This window comes from Schistocerca nitens, chromosome 5 (genome assembly GCF_023898315.1).
Source record: "Schistocerca nitens isolate TAMUIC-IGC-003100 chromosome 5, iqSchNite1.1, whole genome shotgun sequence".
Classification (NCBI taxonomy): domain Eukaryota; kingdom Metazoa; phylum Arthropoda; class Insecta; order Orthoptera; family Acrididae; genus Schistocerca; species Schistocerca nitens.
The window spans coordinates 169,876,118-169,895,264 of record NC_064618.1 but is presented as its reverse complement, the minus strand read 5'-3'; the positions used below and the strand labels follow the sequence as shown (position 1 = coordinate 169,895,264).

The 19,147-nt window shown below is 41.6% G+C and overlaps 1 protein-coding gene across 1 annotated transcript in view; it reads right to left on the bottom strand.

Moving 5' to 3' along the window:
* Positions 1–67: 67 nt before the first annotated feature.
* Positions 68–19,147, bottom strand: part of LOC126259871 (26S proteasome regulatory subunit 4) — a 29,691-nt gene continuing 10,611 nt past the window's right edge. Inside the window, exons 3-9 of the mRNA XM_049956928.1 lie at positions 7,931–8,055; positions 7,657–7,842; positions 7,461–7,560; positions 2,449–2,663; positions 1,317–1,514; positions 937–1,146; positions 68–282 (exon numbers count right to left, since the gene is read on the bottom strand). Of these exons, the coding sequence (XP_049812885.1) occupies positions 148–282; positions 937–1,146; positions 1,317–1,514; positions 2,449–2,663; positions 7,461–7,560; positions 7,657–7,842; positions 7,931–8,055 (1,169 nt within the window). The 3' untranslated portion in view covers positions 68–147. The remainder of the gene's footprint in view (positions 283–936; positions 1,147–1,316; positions 1,515–2,448; positions 2,664–7,460; positions 7,561–7,656; positions 7,843–7,930; positions 8,056–19,147) is intronic.

Sequence of the window (19,147 nt, the reverse complement as noted above, 5' to 3'; positions counted from 1 at the left end):
TTCAGTTTACTCTAATGGAAAAACACTGATTTAAGAATATTAATGACGGTCTGAAATAATGCACAGGTTATCAAAATGGATAGTGTGTATGTTTTATTAACAATCATGGTGAGAACTCTGGACTCCACATAACAAATGATGTTCTTATTACAGGTATAAACCTTCAGGTGTACCTTCCTTCTTCCTATACAAAACATTTTCTTTCGATTTTCTGAAATCTTCATTTGTAACCTTCATTCTTCTTTCCCGTAATGCCATAAGACCTGCTTCTGTACAGATGGCCTGAAATTTGAAATTATGGTTATTTCCTTTGCTAGTAAACCAGACAACTGTAATGTCACATATGAAGTCTATTCAACAGAACCATTACAACACAAAGAATCACAAACTTGAGGCTGTAGTGATGCATGCTTTATTATAAATGTGAATTTGAATTCAAGCTACACAGTATCTATGCAAAATTTCAATTGTTCCCTCTTTCAAGTAACTCACTTCTCCAGTTTAGCCTCCCTTTTCTTAGATAATCATTCCTCCCCCGACCCATGTTTAGATTAAACTGTTAGTTGCATAAATTACCATGAAATGTTATCCCAAGTTTTAAAACAGATTTTGCCAAACAGTTATATCACTGGTAGCTCAAACACACTCCCGAGGAGGGAAAGGGGGGGGGGGGGGGAGAGTGAGTTCAATAACTCATTTATATTTAATATAAGCTAAAGTAGTAATGGTCTTATCCCAAATCTGTACTACTTCTAATTATATTGTTCTTTATTTTGTTGTATGTTACACAAATTATTGGTTTCTAACAAAGTTTAACATTATTAACAGTTGAATGTTGAATCATAAGAACAGCAGTTGCATCTGATTTCAGACACCAGAGTTCAAATTTCACAAGAGGTACTAGAAAATTGTGTATATTTTGTGGAAAATGGTTACCTTAATATCAGCACCAGATAGATCATCCTTAGCCATTATAAGTTCTGTGAGATTAACATCTTCAGCAAGAGTCATTCTTGATGTATGTATGTTAAATATCCTCCTCTTAGTTTTTTCATCTGGCAATGGAAATTCTATTTTTCTATCTATCCTTCCAGGCCGAATTAGAGCAGGGTCTAGTGTTTCTATGCGATTTGTTGCCATAACAACCTGCAAGTAAAATATTATGTAATAATAGCCTATCCTAAGACCAGATATGAATCATATATTGATCAATATGTCAAAAATGTTAAATGTTTCAAAACTTATGGAAATTGTGGCTTATTAGTGTGTAGTAAAAGAATTTTGAGCTTAATAAATTTTCTTTTTGTATTTACTACCTTCACATCTCCCCTTGAATCAAAGCCATCCAACTGATTCAACAACTCTAACATTGTTCTCTGGATTTCTCTTTCACCACCAGAATTAGAATCATATCGTTTAGTCCCAACAGCATCAATTTCGTCAATGAAAACTATGGAGGGTGCATGTTCTTCCGCAACCCTGAATAATTCTCTAACCAGTTTTGGGCCATCACCCTAAAATTAAGAAATTAGCATAACTGCATTATTCTACATGTTAGTTTACTTTACAACATAAACATGAAAGTTACTTTAAATAAAACAGGTGGTCATTGTATTTGTTAGTTACAACAAGGAATAAATAAATAATAGAAATCTTTTTTGAGGTCCGGTCAGCTCAATGCATCGAGGTCCTCTTCTCTACAATTAAGTTTAACTGTAGCAGAAAACTAAATTCATATGTTTTAAAAACGAGGTGTAAGTACTGAAAAACCTTAAGCATTTTAAATTACCACAGCAGATTAATGTTAATAATATATGCAACAGCTTCTCAAGTCTGTTGCAATGTCACTTTTGACTAGTGTGGCATATGTTCCCTTTCAGCACTTGCTGAATTTTCTGCCAATAAAAACTTAATTCGTACTGAAGCAGTATTTAATGACATTCCATCACGTCTCATACCAGTTAAACTTTAATGATAAGAAATGTTTTACAAATGCAACAGCACTGATGCCTAGCAAACTTGCAGACATGGGCTGAAGAATTAACATCTGGAAACAAAATCTATTGGTCTTGTTTTACTTTTATTGCCATGGATTTATGGTCTCCATGATCAATAAGAATATGAAAACCCTTCTCTACCATTAACAGTTTCAAAGTAAAATAAATTACTTAAATATGCTTCAAAGATATCATTGAATGATGACCCCCATATGAGTCATTGACATCTTTGCACATTAACTTCTCTGCAGAACAATGTTTTCTTTTAAATCAATTAGGGCTCAAAAACTACATCTACACAATTTTTCATTATGCTGGTTCCATTTATAAGAATCCAACAATGCACAAGTAAATTGCTTATTAGTATTAGTATTCCAACAGTCAAAGCTTCAAAAATTTTGTTCAAAGATAAAATGAATATTTTGAAAAATATTTGTGCTAGAATACTTACCAAATATTTCTGAATTAGTTCAGAACCTACAACACGTAAGAAAGTAGCCGATGTCTGATTTGCCACAGCCTTTGCTAAGAGAGTCTTTCCTGTGCCAGGAGGACCATACAAAATGACACCTTTTGGTGGTTTTATGCCCATTTCTTCATAATACTCTGGATGAGTAAGTGGAAGTTCCACAGACTCCTTTATTTCCTGAATCTGAGTGTCCAGACCTGCAGAATTTAAAAACATAATGAACTGTCCACATCAGAAAAGAAGTGCTGATCTTGTAGTTTACAGTAAGCCTATAAGACACGAGATTAATTCCCAATTTCAGTAATCAGTTGATCTTTACTGTTTTCCTTTCTCCAAGATTCTCATATGAATGAAGCACATGAGTAGTCTTTACACTGTTTAACAACACTGCACTATTGAAAGCATCTGTAGGCTCTCCACATATGAGAAAATTATAAAATAACTGAACACAGAGCATTCTTATACATAGCTGCTTATCATGTATACCCTTATTTTATACAGATGATATTGTAATGCCTGCCTTCTAAAATGCACCTACACAGGCTGACCCAGGAGGAGTGGTCAATATTCAGGGATGTGACTGGAACAAGCATTCAGAGCAAAAGAGCCTAGTAAACGTGGGCTCTAAAAAGCATATTTTGAGAGCTATTAGCATTTGTTCAATAGAAGAGATGTGTTTCATAGTAGCAAAGATGAACAAGCACTCATAGCTCTTAAGATACACATTTTAGAGCCCATGTTTACTGGATTTTTTTGTTTCGCATGATAGTTCCTGTCATATCCCTTAATATTGACCAATCCTCATGGGACACCATACATGACCTTACATGACCTTGTCTGACTGGCACGAGGTCTGCTTTCCACAAAACTATCGTTAACTCCTTCCACAAGGCAGCCACAAGTTTGTCATCTGGAAACATTCTTCCTCAATACCTGCCACCAAGCCTGTGACTTTCTGCAGTCAAGACCTGTTGCAACACCTGCTGCATCCCTTATTATCTCACTATTGCCTTTATTTGCAATTAAAGCCCATCCCACTATTTCATCTGCAATATACTCCCTGCTGTGTCATTAGAACTGAAATGACGATCAGCTAATCCATGTTTTCTGTGCAAGAAAATATATGACACCTGGAAACTGAAGGAAGCCACCTAAGGGTGTTGTTTTAGATGCACAGCTCAAATACAACCAATAAGAAGCACTTATAATATTATGAGACAGAACTGCTGATCAATGTTTACCTTCAGAATATGAAATAGATAAATATAAAGTATGCACACTATCCCAGTTTTCTGAACTAAAAATTCCTTCCAGAGGGAGGAGAGGGGGATAGGTCAGATCACTCAGATCCCAGGATGAAAGGGATCCTCCTTAGAGAGGACGAGGACAGTAGTAGTAGTAGTAGTAGTAGTAGTAGTAGTTGTTGTTGTTGTTGTTGTTGTTGTCTTCAGTCCAGAGACTGGTTTGATGCAGCTCTCCATGCTACTCTATCCTGTGCAAGCTTCTTCAATTCCAAGTATGTACTGCAACCTACACCCTTCTGAATTTGCTTAGTGTATTCATCTCTTGGCCTCCCTCTACAATTTTTACCCTCCACACTGCCCTCCAATGCTAAATTGGTGATCCTTTGATGCCTCAGAACATGTCCTACCAACCAATCCCTTCTTCTAGTCAAGCTGTGCCACAGATTCCTCTTCTCCCCAATTCTATTCAGCACCACTTCATTAGTTATGTGATCAACCCATCTAATCTTAAGTATTCTTCTGTAGCACCACATTTCGAAAGCTTCTATTCTCTTCTTGTCTAAACTGTTTATTCTGATCCCTAGAACGCCAGTTTTCTTTCTCCTGGCAATGTCATCGTCCTGAGTAGTCCCTACCCAGAGATCTGAATGGGGGACTATTTTACCTCCAGAATATTTTACCCAAGAGGGTGCCATCATCCTTTAACCATAAAGTAAAGCTGCATGTCCTCAGGAAAAATTAGAGCTGTAGTTTCCCCTTGCTTTCAGCCGTTCGCAGTACCAGCACAGCAAAGCTGTTTTGGTTAACGTTACAAGGCTAGATCAGTCAATCATCCAGACTGTTGCCCCTGCAACTACTGAAAAGGCTGCTGCCCTCTTCAGGAACCACACGTTTGTCTGGCCTCTCAACAGATACCCCTCCTTTGTGGTTGCATCTACGGTACGGCTATCTGTATCGCTGAGGTACGCAAGCCTCCCCACCGCCAGCAAGATCCGTGGTTCATGTGGAGGGGGGGGGGGGAGTTCTCTGCCACGGTTTTACAGTAATTTTCCTTTCGAAGCATTACACCATAAGTAGTGGAGGAGACCCACTAATAAACTGGGAGGAATCAATCAATTTGAATAACCAGTATCAGCTCCCACAACTGGTGGAAAAATGTTCTACTTCTGACCAGCAGCTCAGAACTGAAGATTGCTGATGACTCAGAAGTTACAGAGGAGCAGCGAACAGTTTAAAAAGGCTGCATATTTAAGAAGATTACAATATGATAAATCTGTTGTCCGTCATCACTGATTGTCAAGTCTTCTACTGCACAGTTCTCCAAGATGTGGACAAGTATGACACGGATATGCCGAGTGGCGTGCTAACAATTGTGCGATACATTTATGACTTGAGGGTCTTTCGTTTCATTCCCAGAGATGCTCCACCTGAGGTGGACAGGCAGACAAAAAAAGCTACATTCCTCTTCTATGGGAGGCGGAGAGAGGGGGAGGGGGGGGGGGCACACCTCACTCACACGATTGGTGGCAAACATTTGCGAAGTACACATGCATCTGCATTCAAGGACTCACATCAAATAACAATATACGATTAATTCTCCATTGACGCCAAGCCAACAGAGAGAGGGGGGGGGGCAAAAAAAAGCTTTGTTTAGTTGAATTTACAAAGTAATAATGCATTAATTTGTTTTATCACATGTGGTTCCTTGTAAGTAAGATGATCTTATAAGTAAGAGGATCTTAATTTTATAAATTTGAACACTGTTGGTCTATCCTCAGCAATCTGGTACCCTGTAATCATTTAAAAGCCTGATAGGACAGGAAAGTCACTATATAACTGGCATCCAACATGTGGCTAACTAAGGCAACCAATAAAATATACATCTGATACAAAACTTCCTGGCAGATAAATACTGGGAGCTGGATCTTAGTTTAACAAATAAGCTAACAGTTACAACCCACCAACTGCCCACGTAGATTTACTTCTGCCAGTATCTTTCCCCATCTTTCAAGCAGCTTTACAGAAGTGTGCTCTCTCTCTCTCTCTCTCTCTCTCTCTCTCTCTGTGTGTGTGTGTGGGGGGGGGGGGGATTTACATACAGAGAAAATTGGCTGAAAGTATTTATTTAAATAAGTGACTACTATAAAGATGGGGTTTGATGCATTTCATGGAAGAGCTGCTATGGAGTTTGGAAGGTAGGGGAGTAAAACTGGGAGGGAAGGATTTGAGTCATGACTCAATAGCTAAGTTGGTAAGGACATTGCCTACAAAAAGGTCTGGGTTTGAGTGTCAGTCCAGCACTGTTTTAAGCTGCCTGGAAATTTGGCAACACAGCACATTCCACTGCAGAGTGGAAAATTCATTCTGGATACATCTGTTATGTTTGCTACAGACCAAATTATGTTATACATTGAATCTGCTGTATAAGCAATGCTTAAGCCAAACAGTTTACTTCAGAAATGGAAACCATACGTAATATATCATTTTTTCCCCAGTATATGACAAATTTATCATTTCATCACAAACTGAGTTCATTACATCATTCCAGTAACCAAACATTATCAATTTTTGCTGACTTTCAGAAAAGTGGGCATTGGAGCTCATGTGGTAGACAAGTTATGCCTGCCTGCTTTATTTAATACTATGGTCCACAACTTGCATAAGTTAATTCCATATATCTAAATACAGCAGGGCACTCTGTAACAGAGGAACAGAATATAGCAGAAACTGATTGCAATAATATTTTATGTCAGAATGAAAGAAAAAACATTGATATTGGTTTAAATCACCTTATGCACGTCTGATTTGTTTGTGCACTGGCAAATATGCTCCTTAGGGCAAGTAATATTCTAAACACAGGATATATAAGCCCATGGACAAAAGACTGGTTGCCTCTAGAGAAATCACAACAAACTTCATTTAATATTGTGTAATTCCACCCTGGGCTTGATAACCACATGGATTCAGCTAGGAAGTGAATCCACATGGTTGTGCAGGTACATTGCATCCAGGTTAAGCCACTCGCAGATTTGATCAAGCAAATCCACCAAATTGTGGGGATGCTGGTGTCAGCATTTTACTGTCTCCAACATGTCCCACAGATTTTCTATGGGGTTCAAGTCTGGTGATACTGCAGGCCTACTGAGATGTAATAGGGAGGAGGATGGGGGGAGGGGGGGAGAATAGTCAGTAAACCAGAAATATTCTTCCAGTTTTTCCAGCCAGATGGTCTTTGCTGCGGTCGTCTTTTGTGCCTGTGTGAGCAATGACCTCTTGCAAGTTGAGCGACTCCAAAAATTCATTTCATGCAGTTCCCTTCACAATGTTCTCTCATTAACAGCTTGTGATTGACCTTTCTTCGCTGTCTGCAGCAATTCCTGTAGTATTCGGAAGCAATTTTGATTTGCACATCGTGAAAAGCATCTTCGGCCCATGTCAGTCTGAATCTTTTCCCAACCACAATTTTGACATTGTGTTTCATGGCCACATGCATTACCACACTGCTTGTAGACATGTTGAATAGTCCACCCGAAAACACAAACAAGTCCAGCGATCTTCACACACCATGTCGCCATAGATATGGCCAGACACAACTACCCCATTTTGCCACTCTGTCACATCTTTATATTTACCCATCAGAAAAGTTAGTAAGCAAAGTACAATAGCAAAAGACTGAGAATGACAAGAAAAACATCAAACTGAAGATTTACTTTAGGACTAGACCTACAAGTTTTGCAGAAAAATGGTTACCTCCAATGTCTGCATATGTTTCCTGTGGGGCCTTCTCTAATTTCATCACAGTAACCATAGGATCGGTGTCATCTGACAAAACTCCAACTACGGCATGAACCTATTATCAACAGGTCAAAAATGTAATATAAAAACAGGCTTTCAAATACATTATAAAGTAAATGTAATTATACTTTTCGCAATTAACAAATTTTACCTTGTGATTCAATAGCACAGAGCATCCTGGTTCCAACTGGTCTTTGTCGACAAATGACAGAATACTAACGTAATGTTCACTGCCAACACTTGTAGAAACAATTGCATGATTGTCGTCAATTATTTCTTCTAGTGTTCCGACTGACATAGGAGTTCCTCGTAAATCATCAACCTTTGATCTTTCCTCCTAAAAAGCAATTATCAAAATAAGTTAATTAAAGGAACAAAAAAGCAAAATTTGTCTGAGGGAGGCATATACAGCAAATGATACATACCTCAATTTTTTCTTCTTGTGGTTTCAGTCTTTCTTGATTGCGAATGAATTCCTCCTCCATCAATAAGTAGTCTTTAATTCTTTCCAACTTCAAAAGTTTCAAGCGGCATCTTGTATGCGGCGTTACTGAAAAAAAAAGGGGAATAATGAAAAACTTTTCCCTACTATTGTTACAGATTTCATAATATTATCATCCCTACTGGAAAATCACTACTCAACTTATAACAGCTACGAATTGCACAGGGACTGCTCTAAATACAGTTTGCAAATTCTTGCTTTATGGAACATTGCCTTAATATCATTCAGTTTATCATTTATAAACTCTTACTTGCACAAAATGCCTCTCTTTCACTCCATTAACTAACACAGCCATCTCCAAGGACCCCAAGAGGTTACTTTCACTTTGAATAGTGGTGAGAAATAACACAGGATCATACCTAAGATGTAAAACAGACATGAAAGTAACTGGATCTTGGATACCTCAAAAACTGCATATGTTTACCACATGAGAAGGTATAGGTGTCATGGTGTAATAAGATCCCAGTGTAGAACCACACTCAACTTCTTAACCTGAATTACTTATAACAGTTAAGGCAGGCATACCTCAGCATATCAGTAAATGATTATGTTTTGCAAACACATGAAATTTGTGGTTGAGGACCATTTAAGACTTGTATGACTGCTGCATTCTCTCTGAGTCAGAAAGCTGATATAGCGATACTTCACCAACATCTAACTTGCCAAATACCAATTTTGTTCTGTCATAGTTAAGCTCATCAACCATATGTTGAGTAAATTTGAAACAATAAGCCTGGCCTGGGTTAGACTATGTGGTATCTCAAAACCACAAACCTTACAAACAAGTGCAGCATAAGGTCTTACGAGACTAACACCAGGAGTTAATTTGTTTGCAAGTGCTGCAGTCAGACTTTTTTTTCCATTATTTGAACACAAAATTTACTTTATCTAGCAGCTGCTATTGACATGTAACTGGACTGAGTACTCTAGAAAAGAATTCCTTTCTTATCTGAACACAATACCTCTAGGTTTGGTCTGGAATAGTAAGAAACCAAGAACAGTGGATGAACTATGTGGAAAAAACAATTAGAGGCCCTTCATTGGTTTTTAGTAGTTATGCATTATTAAAAATTGAACCAAAGTTCAGAATGGATGTTGCTGTTGCATTGCTACCGAATTGTGACAACTTTCTGCGAACAGTAATTTTGAAAACTTTCATACTGTTTCTCAGACACAAATTGCTATATACACATTTATTATTTATCATACAGCTTTTTGGCATGTTATAAACAAACATCTAGAGCATTTATGGACTCTATTGACTTTGGAGTTGCCAGTAGGAAGTCTTCTCACCTACCATTGTTATGATCTTGTATGGCATTCTTCTATGATGACTCAGATGATCTATGGTTCTCCGCAATCACAAAGTGGGGAAGATTGCTTACCTCATTTGGGGGGAAAAAATGTGCATATCTGCCACGTTGGGTCCTAATTCTGTTTAGCATTGACCATGTTTGATGTGAAAAGTCAAACCCCATTGGCTTTTCAGTGACACCTGGCATACTATTATTTCGTTGTCCAATCTATTCTTGAGTCATGTACCAGTACTGTTGAATTCAATTTTCACAGCACCCCTTGTTGTTGTTGTTGTTGTTGTTGTTGTGGTGGTGGTGGTGGTGGTGGTGGTAATATAGAGTGGAATCGGTCTGTATCACCAACATCTTGATGGATAGGTAAATTTTTATTATCTACTATCTTTTTGTCTATGAGACCATTGGTGTGTAGAAGTTATGAGACTGGAATATGGTTTAGTACTGGGAGCCATTCTGTAGGTGTTGATTTGATAACAGTAGCAATCATTCTCATCACGTTATTTCATTGGATAGCTACCTTTTGTACATATGGGTTGCCTAACCAGATTGGGCCAAAATATTCAGCAGCTGAGAAGACAAGACCCAGAGCAGAACAACATAGCGTTGACGCTGATGTTCCCCCTAGTATACCACATAGCTTCTGAATGATTTTTGCAATACATACAATTAACCATCTACAAATGAGGCCACATATTTTACAAAGTCAAGAAAAACAGTTAACAAAAAAATAAGGAGAGGAAGATGTAGCTTGTCACAGTTGTGCAAAGAACAATAAGAAAAAGGTGTGAGGTAGTAGTGCCGAACAGCTTGACTACCTCGCTATTAAAGAGTAAAATCTGATGTTACATTACATAAGAGACTTTGTAACTGCAGAATGAAATATACCTTTTTACAACAGCAACACCAGTTACAAAACTTTCATTACTTTATGCTATGTGTGTGTGATCAATAGATTAAAAATGTTGCTGTCCTTCTGGAGTCTCAGGTCATCACCAGGATACACACTACTATATCAAGCTTAACCTAAATTTTATTACATTAGTAATGTGACATTCTGTAGTTTTGCTTAAATTTTGCACTTGTGTTTCAAGAGCTTGTTGCCTAATGTATGAAATATTCATAATTACATTATATAACAAAAGTGTATGTGGTAGCAATCCTTTCCCACTTCTCTCTCACACACTGTTACTGATATATGCTGCTACTTAAGTTCTCCGAGGTCAGGTAAATTATCATAAACATTATGTAATGATGGAATTTGGTTACAGCATTTTGTAGATTATTTTCACATACAGTTTGTCACTACATTCAAGCCAAACAACAACAAATAAGGAACACAAATAAAAAATATTTTCAAACTAAAAATAAAAAAAATATTTTCAAACTATTAATTTCACATATGAGAACAATGAAACAAAGTGATGTTACATTACATTGCAAAGTCCAAGTTGGAATATCAACAGTTATGAAAAGGATAGATAGCTACCCCCCGTAAAGATGACATGTTGTGTTGCACACAGGCACAACAAAAAGACTATCACACATTAAGCTTTTGCCCAAAGCCTTCTTCAGAACAGTAAGGAAAATACACACACACATTCACACAAGCATACACTCATCACACACACGACAACTATCCCCAGCCGCAACTCTTGCGTTAATGAAAGCAGCAATTGGGAGTGGGGGCAACGAAGGGGGAGGGATACCACAGTGCACATGGGGGCAGAGAAGAACACTGTCTGATGGAGCAAGAAGTGACTAGAAGGCAGCAGGACAAGGCTGCCACAGGCAGTGCCATGGGACTGTGTGGGTGGGAGTGGGAGTAGGAAGTGGAGATGGAGAAGAGCAGAGAGAGGAAAAGACTGGTGGGTGGTGCAGTGGCAGAAAGCAAGTACAATGAGGGTGAGGGGGTATGAACTGAAAGTAAGTTATAGGACAGAGGGGGCAGAAACAGTTGGCTATAGGGTGTGGAGACGGAAGGTTATCATAGTTCACGGCCGGGATAATTTTGGGAGCAGAGAAAGATTGTAAAGGTAAGTCCCATCAGCACATTTCAGAAAAGCTGGTGGTGCAGGGAAGGATCCAAATAGCCCAGGTTGTAAAGCAGTCATAATCAAGCATGTTACGTTCAGCTGCATGTTGTGCCACAGGGTGGTCAAATTTGCTCTTGGCCACAGTTTGGCAGTAGCCATTCACAACCTGGTGGACAACTGTTTGTTAATCATAACAATATAAAAAGATGTGCAAAGTTTGCAGTAGAGTCGGTATATGACATAGCTGCTTTAAAAGGTGGCCTAGCCTCTAAGAGGTTACAATAAGCTGGGTGGATGGATTGGTCAGGTCTTGCAAGGGTCTGGGGTTGGGATTGGCATAGGGATGGTTTAGGATGTTGTGAAAGTTGTGTGGGTGACGGAATACCACTTTAGGAGGGCTGGGTATAATCTTAGATAGGATGCCTCTCATTTTTTTTTTAAGGGACCAGGCTGCGGTGGTCATCGGTCCCTGGTCAGTTGTTCCAGTCCAGGGTGGTAATGGGTGGTACTGGATGACAAAGGGGGCACTCCTTTGTGAAGGATTCTTTGGGAGGGGATATGACATGGGAAATCCTTCATCACGGCTTTGACTATCATCATTTATCTGTAGCACTGCATAATATACCACCTGTTAGCATGACATTCAACTACTTGCAGCTGTTCTCTCCTTCCCTCCTTCCTGAAGTGGTCTTTTTGCTCATTTTGGAGGGACCCTGCCTTCCACCGCACTTTTCCTCTGAAATGACCACTATTACATAGTAACGGCACCGCTAGGTTCACAAACAGGGTTTATTATCCCTATTACAAATCGGTATAACTTTCCGATTGACAATAAGTTCATACCAGATAATGATATAAACAGTCTCTCCATACGATTCCAAGAGAATTTTGGTTTTATTGTGGTGTCACCGCCAGACACCACACTTGCTAGGTGGTAGCCTTTAAATTGGCCCCGGTCCGGTAGTATACGTCGGACCCGCGTGTCGCCACTATCAGTGATTGCAGCCGCCACACGGCAGGTCTAGAGAGACTTCCTAGCACTCGCCCCAGTTGTACAGCCGATTTTCCTAGTGATGGTTCACTGACTAAATACGCTCTCATTTGCCGAGACGATAGTTTAGCATAGCCTTCAGCTACGTTATTTGCTACGACCTAGCAAGGCGCCATATTCAGTTACTATTGATATTGTGAATCATGTACCGTAAAAACCGACGTTCATCATTAATGGATTAAAGTTAAGTATTCCGCCAGCTACGTCCGTTTTTCTAAATTCTAATTTCCTTGTCATGTTCCAGACCTCACGCCAGCCTTCGTGAGCTAACGCGTGCATTTCGGCCTCCTTTAGTAAAATGGTGTTGGCTCTCTTGCCAACCACAACATTGGCGACGAGGCAAAACCGTGTTCTTATCGATATTGCCCTGATTTACTTGTGTAATGACTTTGCCACAATCTCCAGATGTACTGTCCGAATTTTATCGCTTACAGAATCAGCAGACACAGGCCTTACTGGATTCCCTTGGACAGCACGTCCAGGGTCAATGTGCGATGCAAAATGATGCGGCAGCAGCCGCTCCACCGCTAACGCAGCCACAACACGCAGTTGCACCAACTTTTCGACCTTTTGATGCTGCACTGGAAAGCTGGACGGAGTGGTCACGCCAATATGGATTCCATCTCGCCACCTACAGAATTCAAGGTAACAAGTGGCAGCCTTTTTTGTTATCAGCAGTCGGGGTGAACACCTAGTGTGTGACAGTCAAATTATTTCCCCGACGCGACATAGCAACTCTGTCCTATGAAGAAATTTTGTCTGCATTAGATGCATATTTCAAAGAATCAGTCACTGTAGTTGCGAAACGGTATACCTTCTTTTGTACAAAACGTATGGCAGGTCAGACTAATCGGGAGTGGGTTGCAACCTTGCAAGGCCTTACTAGGGATTGTGCTTTTGAGTGTCAATGTGGACTCCCTTATTCAGATACTATGGTACGTGATGCAATTGCACAGAATGTTTCTGATGTTCGTATAAGGGAACAGATTTTGAAACTAGTCAATCCCTCCCTTCAACAAGTGATGGACATATTGGATCGGCAGAACACACTTGATTTTCCTCAGGAATCATTTGAAACTTCCCCAGCCATGTGTCAGGTTAACCGGCCCGCCAGGTGAGCGGCACGAAGCAGTAAACAGCCCTCGCGCCTGGCCGCGCCGCTGCCTCCAGGCTCTCAGCCACGTGTGCCGCGCCGGTAGGCAAATGCAGTGATCAAATCATGCCCACGGTGCGCTACTAAATATTCGCGTGAGAATTGCCCGTCCCGCCAACGTATTTACTTTTATTGTAATAAAAAAGGACATGTTCAGAGCGTTTGCCAGAAAAAGCTCAGATCAGAAGCTCAAACCCATTCCAGGCCCTTTGCTTCGCACTGGAATCGAAATCGAACCAAGGATACTCAGGCTCGCGAAACTTCGCCCACGGAAATTCTTGTAGTTCATTCCACTCCGCCCAGTGCCACTCTCTCTAACAGTGACTGTGTTCGTCCCACAAATAGAGTGCGTCGACATCGCCGGAAATCCCGTTAAGTCGCGAGTGATTTTGTACCAGTGTCAGTTCACGTTGCACGAGACAGTCGCTCTTGTCATCAGCAGGACAATAAACTTTTTGTGGACTTTGACATTAACAGCAAAGTGATACCATTCCAGCTCGATACCGGGGCTGCAGTTTCACTGATCCATAAGGACACTTACAAACTGCTGGGCACACCTCCGTTGCGTGCCGCAAATGTTAAGTTAACTAGCTATTCAGGTCAAGAGATCCCTGTGTTAGGACAGTGCAACCTTCTTGCAACATACAAAAGACAAACAAAACTTGTGTCATTTTACGTCCTTCATTCTTCTTCTGCAGTGAACTTGTTTGGTTTCGATTTATTTCAGTTGTTTAACTTGTCTATAGTGAATCAGGTCCAATCAGTGAACCAGACTGTGCCTTCAGACAGTGTTTCTCGTCTATGTGAAGGATTTGCAGACATTTTTGCACCGGGCCTTGGTTGCGCTAAGAACTATAAAGCACATTTGGAACTGAAAGTAAACGCGCAACCGAAATTTTTCAGAGCATGCAATGTTCCCCACGCATTGCGTGATGAGGTCGCAAAAACATTACACGATTTGGAATCACAAGGTGTAATTGAACGTGCGCAGGTTTCTCTCTGGGCATCACCCTTAGTAATTTTGCCAAAACCTTCGGGAAAATTGAGACTTTGTGTGGACTTCAAGGCAACAGTGAATCCACAACTAGTGATTGCAACTTTTCCTTTACCCCGCCTGGAAGATCTTTTTAACAAACTGTGCCCGGGTAAATATTTTTCGAAGTTGGACCTAGCAGACGCGTACTTGCAAATACCGGTGGACGAAGAATCCCAGCGCGTTTTGGTGGTTAACACGCATCTTGGTTTGTATCGATTCAAACGACTGCCATTCGGGTGTGCATCCGTCCCTGCATTGTTTCAGCAATTTCTACAAACTGTTTGTGCGTCGGTCCTAACTGCAGCAAACTATCTGGATGATATTGTGATCTCCGGAAAGACGGAAGAAGAACATTTAGCCAATCTCAGAACATTATTTCAGGTCTTGCGACAAAATGGTCTTCGCTTGCGGAAGGACAAATGTGTGTTTTTTGCTCGTGACTTGCCATACCTGGGACATGCACTCAATGCCCAAGGCATACATCCCAGTCCCGAGCATCTCCGTGCCATACAAGACTTGCCTTCGCCGCAGAATTTGAAGCAGCTACAGAGTGTGCTGGGAAAAATCTACTATTATCACCGATATGTTCCACACGCCTCTTCCATTTCAGCTCTGCTTCATCGCTTATGCTGTAAAGGTGTTCCGTTCGTCTGGACGACTGAAGGCGAACGCGCCTTTCGCCAGTTGAAATCGACGTTGCTTTCCAATACTTGCCTTACGCCATTCGATCCCCAGAAGCCCCTTTTGTTGATGGTGGATGCATCAGATTTCGGGATCGGTGCTGTGCTTGCGCACAAAGATGGATCGCACGATCACTCTATTGCCTTTGTGTCCAAATTGCTCTCGTCGGCGCAAAGAAACTATTCACAGATCGAGAAAGAAGCATTGGCTCTCGTATTTGGTGTTACAAAGTTTCATGACTTCTTGTATGGTCGTCATTTTACCATACTCACAGACCACAAACCTTTGACATCGCTTTTTCATCCGAACAAGCCTGTACCTCCACGTACAGCGCAGAAATTCATTCGCGGGTCTATTTTCCTCTCGCAGTACCGCTACGATATCTTGTATCGGTCCACTGCTAAGCACGGAAACGCCGATGCGTTGTCCTGTTTGCCTGTTGCTGAGGATAGAGCATTCGATTCCTCCGAACTTGCTTGCATGTTCATTGATTTGGAAACTGATGACGTGGTCGAATCGTTTCCGATTGATTTTCGGCGTGTAGCTACAGCCACAGCTGCCGACCCTGTCCTTGCTACCGTTCTGCATTTTGTTGCTACGCAATGGCCCTTGTCAAACTCACGGATCGGGGATCCGTTGGTTTGCCGATTTTTTGCTCAACAGGAGAGACTTTTTGTACGACGTGGTGTTTTGCTGTTGCAGTCCGATAATGATCAGTCCAGGGTCATGGTACCACGCTCGTTACAGTCCTCTGTCTTACAGCTTCTCCACCAAGGACATTGGCGTATAGTGAGAATGAAACAACTTGCTCGTCAGCACTGTACTTGGTTCGGAATCGATGCCGCGATTACGAGTATGTGCTCTTCTTGCATGGTGTGTGCCAAACAACAATCAGCACCACCGCAGAAATTCTTTGCATGGCCAAAAGCCACTTCCCCTTGGCAACACTTACACATAGATTTTGCTGGTCCATTCTGGAATGCTCGATGGTTGGTTGTGGTAGATTCATTCAGTAATTTTCCTTTTGTTGTCCTGATGTCTTCCACAACGTCATCTGCCACCATCCAAGCGTTATCTGCTATCTTTTGCATTGAAGGTCTTCCACAGACTATTGTTCCGGACAATGGCTCACAATTCATGTCTGCAGAATTTCAGTCATTCTGCAAGGCCAATGGTATTCAACATCTGACGTACGCGCCGTTTTCGCCACAGTCAAACAGTGCCGCTGAACGATTGGTCAGGACTTTCAAAAGTCACAGATGTTGAAGTTGAAAGAGTCGCATTCTCAGGAGGACGCGTTATTGTTCCTTTTGTCCTGGTATCGCTCTCAGCCCCAAGATGGTCGCTCGCCGGCTGAGTTGCTCCATGGTCGTCATCATCGGACCTTGATCTCTTTGCTACATCCGCCGCATCAGGTTCCTGTGCAGCGTCAGACACCTGCTTTCGCTCCAGGCAACGTTGTCTACTATCGCCACTATCGAGGTTCACGGAGTTGGCTCGAAGGGCGCATTCTTCACTGCCTCGGCTGCGCTATGTATCTGGTTTTGGGGGCCTCTGGTGAGGTGCGTCGGCATCTCAATCAGCTGCACCTCTGTCGTCCAGTCAGCGCCCTGGGGACCCACCTACTGGCTCGCCTCAGCCCCAGGTGTTACCGACGCTGCCTTCCATTTTGCCCCATGGCGCCGCGCTGCCGCCTGTTCCCCCGCCGGCGACGCCCGCAGTGGACGCTTTGCTGCAGCCGCCGGGCGCCTCCCTGGGTCACGGGCCGCCGATCGCTTCCAGGGACCAGTTGTCCTCCGATTCGGCCCCTCCTGTCTCTCTGCGGGCGCATAGACCACATGTTGGCGCGCATCCTGGAGCAGGTTTTCAGGCGTTTCCTAGCTCCCCGCGGTCCGAATGGCAGGGTGCGGGTGGCACATCCTCGCCTGTTGTTAGGCTCCCCACCTCGTCGCATACGTCAACACGGGATCCTCCCTACGGCGGGCGGAAGCCTTATGCCACAACCGTACGCCGATTTGTGGGGGAGGAATGTGGTGTCACCGCCAGACACCACACTTGCTAGGTGGTAGCCTTTAAATTGGCCGCGGTCCGGTAGTATACGTCGGACCCGCGTGTCGCCACTATCAGTGATTGAAGACCGAGCGCCGCCACACGGCAGGTCTAGAGAGACTTCCTAGCACTCGCCCCAGTTGTACAGCCGATTTTCCTAGTGATGGTTCACTGACTAAATACGCTCTCATTTGCCGAGACGATAGTTTAGCATAGCCTTCAGCTACGTCATTTGCTACGACCTAGCAAGGCGCCATATTCAGTTACTATTGATATTGTGAATCACGTACCGTAAAAACCGACGTTCATCATTAATGGATTAAAGTTAAGTATTCCACCAGCTACGCCCGTTTTTCTAAATTCTAATTTCCTTTTCATGTTCCAGACCTCACGCCAGCCTGCGTGAGCTAACGCGTGTATTTCGGCCTCCTTTAGTAAAACGGTGTTGGCTCTCTTGCCAACCACAACATTTATGTTATACATAGATCTCCTTAGTTACAGAATCCCACAATCACATACCTACACCATGGAGGGAGCTCCATGGCATGTTGCACTGCTCTGCAGACTGAGCCCCTGCCTGCACACACAATTCAGCAATCTCAATTCAGCAGGAAGGGGACATATCACCAACTCACATTTACCAGCACATGCACTTGCACCTTACAAACTATATAGAGAGTGCCTTTCATTCTTCCCCTTCTTTACATCATCATGATCTTAACACCCAAACATCCACATAGTTTGATTTGGGGAAAAAAGAATTAGTTAGGTAATGTAGCATTTCTCTGATTTAATGACAACACTGATCATCCATATCTTACAATCCCTCCGTCCAAATACTCATCATAAATGTGAGCTAAGATTATGAGAATGTCCATGAGAAAAGATCAGACTCTAAGTTGTAATTGAAATTACGATCCTTATCTTATAGCTGTTTAAGTATAATCAGCAAGATATTACGCAGAAAAGTATTATGCATAAGTATTAAGTTGTTAAGTTCATAGTATACGTTAAGATAGCACCCTGTATTTGCAGATATGAATTTCATATAAGTACAATTCCTTTATGCGACAACTTTTCCCTACTGCAGTTGCAGGAGAATATTAACTATTAGATTTAAAGAATATAGAAGAAGAGACCACACAGAAATCAAAAAGGAAGTAATATAACCATGGTTGCCACAAGTTTCCCCAAGTGAAATTACCTGATATTTCCCCAATTTCCAGACAAGTTATAGCATTTTTCTCTCACAAATTTTGAGATCTCAAGGGTAAGTAAAGACATAAGTTGACAAAAAATGTAAGGAGTTCTGTATTTCTAAACATGTGAGCAAAAAAACCTAAGTACTAACATCTTTTGTAATGAGCTGTTTTTGGATAAAGAAAGCAAGCCAAATCGTACACGAGGTGCAACAATAAAGTAATGAGACTGATTTTCTTTGCAAGATTTGGCAACCCTGCAGGCTTGCCTAGGCATAATATCTTTGTGCTTCAGAAAGCTTTTGCAGACGAGGTTATGTCAAGAGATCAAGTTTTTCGTTGGGATAAAATGTTTAGTGAAGGCAGAACAAATGTTGAAGATGAAGACCGCAGTGAATGACCATCAACTTCATGGACGGATGTCAACTAGGCCAGGGTGCGTGAACTCGTACGATCTGATCGAAGATTATCTGTGAAAATGATTGCAGAACTGAACATCAATTGAGAAACGGTTCGGCTAATAATAACTGAAGATCTTGGTATGAGAAAGATTTGTGCAAAAATGGTCCCCTAAAATCTTACACCACAACAGCGAGAAACACGGAAAAATGTGGCAGCCGATCTG